The sequence below is a fragment of the Aythya ferina genome (genome assembly GCF_964211825.1).
Source record: "Aythya ferina genome assembly, contig: HAP1_SCAFFOLD_551, whole genome shotgun sequence".
Lineage (NCBI taxonomy): Eukaryota > Metazoa > Chordata > Aves > Anseriformes > Anatidae > Aythya > Aythya ferina.
In genome coordinates this window covers 39,057-44,642 of record NW_028181060.1, presented here as the reverse complement: position 1 = coordinate 44,642, position 5,586 = coordinate 39,057, and the positions used below count along the sequence as shown (strand labels likewise).

At 48.1% G+C, this 5,586-nt stretch overlaps 1 protein-coding gene across 1 annotated transcript; it reads left to right on the top strand.

Moving 5' to 3' along the window:
* Nucleotides 1-2,471: 2,471 nt before the first annotated feature.
* On the top strand, nt 2,472-3,259 carry LOC311429299 (feather keratin Cos2-3-like; the record flags this gene model as incomplete). Its single annotated transcript, XM_084540392.1, has 2 exons — nt 2,472-2,550; nt 2,952-3,259. 2 exons carry the CDS (start codon nt 2,472-2,474, stop codon nt 3,257-3,259), a joined length of 387 nt encoding a protein of 128 aa, XP_084396518.1.
* Nucleotides 3,260-5,586: the final 2,327 nt, after the last annotated feature.

Genomic DNA, 5,586 nt, shown 5'->3' with positions numbered 1-5,586 from the left:
CTCTTGGGAGAACGAATTAAAAGGAAATGAATGGCAAGGAGGATGGGATGAGAGTGGCAGATTGGCAAGGAGGATTGTAAATGCACACAAGTGACCTTGCAGCTGGGAATGCACAAAATCTGGAGAGAAGTAATGTAGGAAACGTTGCAGCACGGGCCCTCAGCCCATCTCATGATCCTGCCTGGAGCCTGACTCCTCCTACCCAGCACGTGGTCCCCCTCCTTTCCTCTGGTGAGGCCAATCTGATGTTTGCTTTCCCAAGGGATGCATGCCATCACCCATTGATCTTGCAAGTATCCCCACCCTCACAGGGATCTCTCAAAGATTACCATGTGTTCTCAGCATGCCCAATTTCCATGCCTGGGTCCTGGGCTCCCTTAGCCACCTCTGACTCAGACTTTACACACAGCTTTCCTCTCATTCACCAGCTAGTCCATCTTGAAATATGCTTAAGAAATGGCACAGATACACCTCCACATATCATGTTAAAGTCACTAAGTGTTGTGGTTTAACTGATGGGCAGCTAAGTACTGTGAGACGTATGCTCACTGCCCCTCTGCTGTGGTGAGGGGAGAGAACGGGAAAAAAAGAAGTGTAAGAGCTCATGGGTTGAGATAAGGACAGTTCAATAAGAAGGAAAGGCAGAAATAAAAATAATAAAAGAAAACAACCACCAAACTAGCGACACATAGTGCTATTGCTCACCAAAAGCCAAGCAATGCCCAGCCATTCCCTGAGCAGTGGCAGCACCCTCATCCAACTCCCCAAGGCATCATGGATGAGCAGGACATCACATGTCATGGGATATCCTTTTGTCCATTTTGACTCTGCTGTCTTTGATACCACTCGATCATTAGCTCTGTTTTCCCTAAAAGAGATAAAATATGTCCTTTGAGGACAGGGTAAGATAACCCAGGCCTTGGAGGTGTCAAGAGGATGATTAACTGAAGAATTGCTAATCAAGAAGGCCATTATGTTGACATTCTTGAGGGAAAACATCCTGATGTGTGTCCTTGAATACATCATCAGTCAATGTAATCTGAATAGATGGCTGAAAAGAAAAGATCAGGAGTATTCCAATGTGAACTCTCTCTATACTATCCTCAGTATAAGAGTAAATATCACACCCCTAATCTGAGAGACCCTGCCCTAACGAGGGACCCTTCCTCTCTGAGGATGTGCAGAACAATTCTGACATGGCAACACTATGCTAATTAAGGAAGCAATCAGAGGCAATGGGATTATACAAGCACATAAACGTATTGAGAAGGGGTTGTATAAAAGTAGTGAGGAAATTTCTAAGGGGTGCCAGATTTGTGGGAAGTCACTGGGTACCCTGACTTGCACAATTCCAAAATAAACAATCTCTAAAACCTTCTGTGTGTATTGGCTCATTGCACACCAGATAATGGATCTGGAATTTTAACCTGCTTGTGCCCCCTCCCAGCTTTTTATGCACCTCCAGCCTCCTTGGTGGGAGCCTGGTATGAGAAGATGAAAAGTCCTTAAATTAGTAGAACAAGAGTACTGCAGAAGTTAAAATGTATGTGTCATTGGATGAGAATTCCCTTTTCAATCTTAGGTTTTCTTGGTGTTACCATCTCCTGGCAAACCAGTACCTGGGTATTGATAACCCTGATGGGCTTAATCACCTTGTCAGTAGGTGCTCCACACACCCTCGTGGTGACCCAGCACTGGGGACTTGATAACACCAGTGCCCTTTCTCACCACAACAATGGCTGTCTCCACACACTGGGGCCAGTGAAAGGGAGAGACAAGGAGGCAGGGGTGCACATTAAAAGCCCCCATCCACATGATGGATATTTGCCTTACTGTTGGTTATGCTAACCACACTGCCAGGCATCCCTTCCAACCATTCTACAATTCCGTTGTTCTGTGACACTATGGCATTTTTTGTGAACTCACAGACTGCACCAAGACACATTGGAGTCAAAAGGGGAAAGAATATTTTTTCATGGACTGCAGTGCTAATATGGATGAAGTCAAAAGTGAGTAGAACAAATCACACACCTTAGGAGACAAGAGATGACCATCAGAGTGAGTTGAGGAGGAAAGAAAAGGGCAGGATGTAGCACTTCCTCATGCATAGGCGTACTTCAGAATCCAACTTGAGCTTGTGGGATCTTCTTCCTCAGAATACTACTTCAAACATCCACAACAATGTCACCCAGACAGACATCACCTGACTACTCAGGACACATCCAGCACTTAAAATGAATCTTCTGCCATCACAGATGCATTCTTGCCCTAGAAATGCTTGAGCCGTTCAAACCAGCACCCTAAAGAAACCATCACTGGGGCATGGTCATGGCCTAAACCTGGAAATGAAAAGGCAGCAGTGTAGGAAACCAACACAGACCATACATATTATTAGTTGGGATAGTTTGCATTCAAGATGAGCTTGATAAAAAATTATTAGCTTTGTTAAGGGTGTCTCATGGCCTACGGCAATGAAGGACCAGTATAAAGAGCAGTCCAGCTCCCTGCTCTCCCATCCAGTTCTCTCGCCTTGTCCTCCTTGGGAACCAGGTGAGTCTGAAGCCCTCTCTCCTCCTCTTCCAAAGTGGAAGGGATCTTGCATCAATAGACATCTCATCTGGTCGTGGTTCAGTGCTATGCTGGGCCTCAGAGTTTCTTGCCATGGGAGAGGGGTGGATACAGAAAGTCTGTGTAGACAGTGACTGGGACATGGGTCTGGGGCAGCTTTTGGTTTATGTACTATGTGAGGGTGTTCCTGGGCCAGGCTGCTCTTTGAAGGGCCCTGTCAGGACAAAGCGATGAACACCATGTGCTTCCTGGCACAGCCTCCACATCCACCCTCAGCAGTTGCCTTGGCCCTTTTGTGATGGGGTAACTGAGCTGGTAAGTCACCTATCCATGTGCTCTACTTCCTCTCTGCCCTCTCTCCCAGGTGCATCTCCTGCCCCAAGACATGTCCTGCTACAACCAGTGCCTGCCATGCCGGCCCTGTGGCCCGACCCCACTGGCCAGCAGCTGCAACGAGCCCTGCGTCAGGCAGTGCCAGAACTCCACCATCGTCATTGAGCCCTCTCCCGTGGTGGTGACCCTGCCTGGCCCCATCCTCAGCTCCTTCCCGCAGAACACCGTTGTGGGATCCTCCACCTCCGCTGCCGTTGGCAGCATCCTCAGCTGTGACGGAGTCCCCATCACCTCCGGCTGCTGTGACCTCTCTGGCATTTCCAGCCGCTACTGTGGCAGAAGGTGCCTGCCCTGCTAAAGAAGCCAGTGGCCATGGCCCTGGGGTTCTTCTCCCAGGAACTTCATATACGGTGCTACAAAAAGGAGGAATCTTCTGGCCATTGCTTTCAGAATGTCTGACCTTTTCAGCTCCTCTGGCAAATGCTGGCAGGAAGGAGCCAGCCTGCGCTTTCTGAAAACATGGCTCATGACTCTCCTTCCACCCCTTCACCTACCTTCTTCTCTCCCTTTTCTTTGTGCTCTTCTCAGAAGAGGGGTCTCAGCTCAGAGTGACCTGCTTTTGCTCTGTACACTCATTAAAGAATTCTGCATCCCAGTCTTGGCTGTAGATGTTTCATCCCTCTGTGTATGCCCTCCTGAGCTGTTCTGCGATAATGGCTTTGCCCTCGGTGGGTATAAGATGGGTGTTTATGGAGCCCCTTCCCCACTCCCAGAAGAATGTGAGGTTACAACACACTACAGAGGGTCTGCAGTGTGTTGGGCACTGACCCTTGGAGGGGAAGAAAACATCCATGGCTATTGCAGATTGGGAGAGACAGAGGAAGGAAGGGGAGAGGACGGGAGTGGAGACTGGGGGGGGGGTGGGGAGGAGAAGGAGAGAAGGAAGGGGATGGGATGGGATGGGATGGGATGGGATGGGATGGGATGGGATGGGATGGGATGGGATGGGATGGGATGGGATGGGATGGGATGGGATGGGATGGGAGGCATCACACCACTGGAGAAGATGGATGCCACTTTTTTGAGGGAGACATTAGCAATGTGATTGGTACAGAGGAGGATGGGATGGCCCCAGGCACAACATAATCGCAGTCAAGTATGACGGGTAGTAGTGTGACGGGTAGCAGGCCCCAGAAGAAGCTGTCAGTGACTGTGTAGTGCCAGTGCAGGGCAATGAAAGGCAGAGTGCCACTTCTGCCAAGGAGGGGAGCCCACAGGCCTCCCACGAGACAGGCACAGACCTTCCTTTTCATGGCACTGGAGTACTTCATTGAGTGGCAAATGGACACATATTGGTCGTAGGCCATGATTGTGAAGAGTAGATCCCAGCATTTAGGCCCACTAGTAGAGGAAAAGGAGCCAGACCACACAGCTAGAGAATAAAATTATTCTCTCTGCAGAGAAGGCATCTAAAAGCATAAGAGGCATCCTGACCAAGACATGGCACGTGTCAGTAAAGGGGAAGTTGCCAAAGACAAACTACATGAGAGTTCAAGTGCTGGTGGGGCATCACTATTACAAGTGTATTCCCAGTCTGGATAAAGAGGTAGATGACTGAGAAGAGGATGATAGAATTATAGAACCATACAATGGGTTGGGTTTGAAGGAACCTTAAAGATCATCAAGTTCCAGCCCCCCTGCCATAGGCAGGGATGCCACCCTGTGGTGCAATTGCCTGAAGTAACTAGGAAAATAAAACTAACATTCACATTTTAAACAAAATGTACAGCATTGAAGAGGCTTTCAGGGTAGGGCATAGCTGCATTACCTGAGTGTTCCCTAGGCTTAGATGCTATCGTGCTGGGGGAACTTGGTGTGCTAGCTCTAATGAGCATTATGGAGTGTAGAGTGAAGTGGAGACACCATGGCTAGGCTCTGTGACCAGGTGGGGGACTCGATTGTTCTTGTGCACACCGAGACCTATAAGCTGCACTTTTTGCTACCCTGATCTAAGGACTCATCATGTTTTTACAAATGCTGTACCCTAGTATACTTTTACTCATTATAATATCATTATAATACCAAAACACACCTCCATCCCAAAAGTTACCCGCCTCCAAGGTGCAACCACCCCTCACTGAGCAAGTGCTCTGAATTTCTCAGAGCCTGTTACTTTAAACAGAGACGGGAGAACTTTTCACCAATCATAACTAAGATATGCTTGACTAGAGTCACTCAAGCTCCAACTAAAAGATAGAAAATAATATAAATTGGCCTAAGAGAGAGGGGATTGTTAGGGAAGATACCACCATCAGGGGAGATACCATCCCGAGGGAATACAACATCCTGAGGACCTCCTGACTCCTGGGACCAGTCAACGGGCTAAGCTTCTCTTCCCCCCCGCATTGGCTTTTGGGTGAGATTTGAACACTTGGTTATAAATCTCTCTAGAGTCATTGATCCTTTTAACATGTTAATTTCTAGGCTGCACACCTGTAACACCTGTAACGCCTGTGTCACTTGTGTATTTCATGCATGCTAGCTTGCTTTTGCAGACAGTCACTATCGCTGGCAATCCAAAGAACCTGTGTACCTGTTGCTGTAATAAATCGCACTTGATTGCATTGTTCCTGGTCGTGATAGCTCTCATTAACTGTGACTGGAGTAAAAGTGGTTATACGTTAT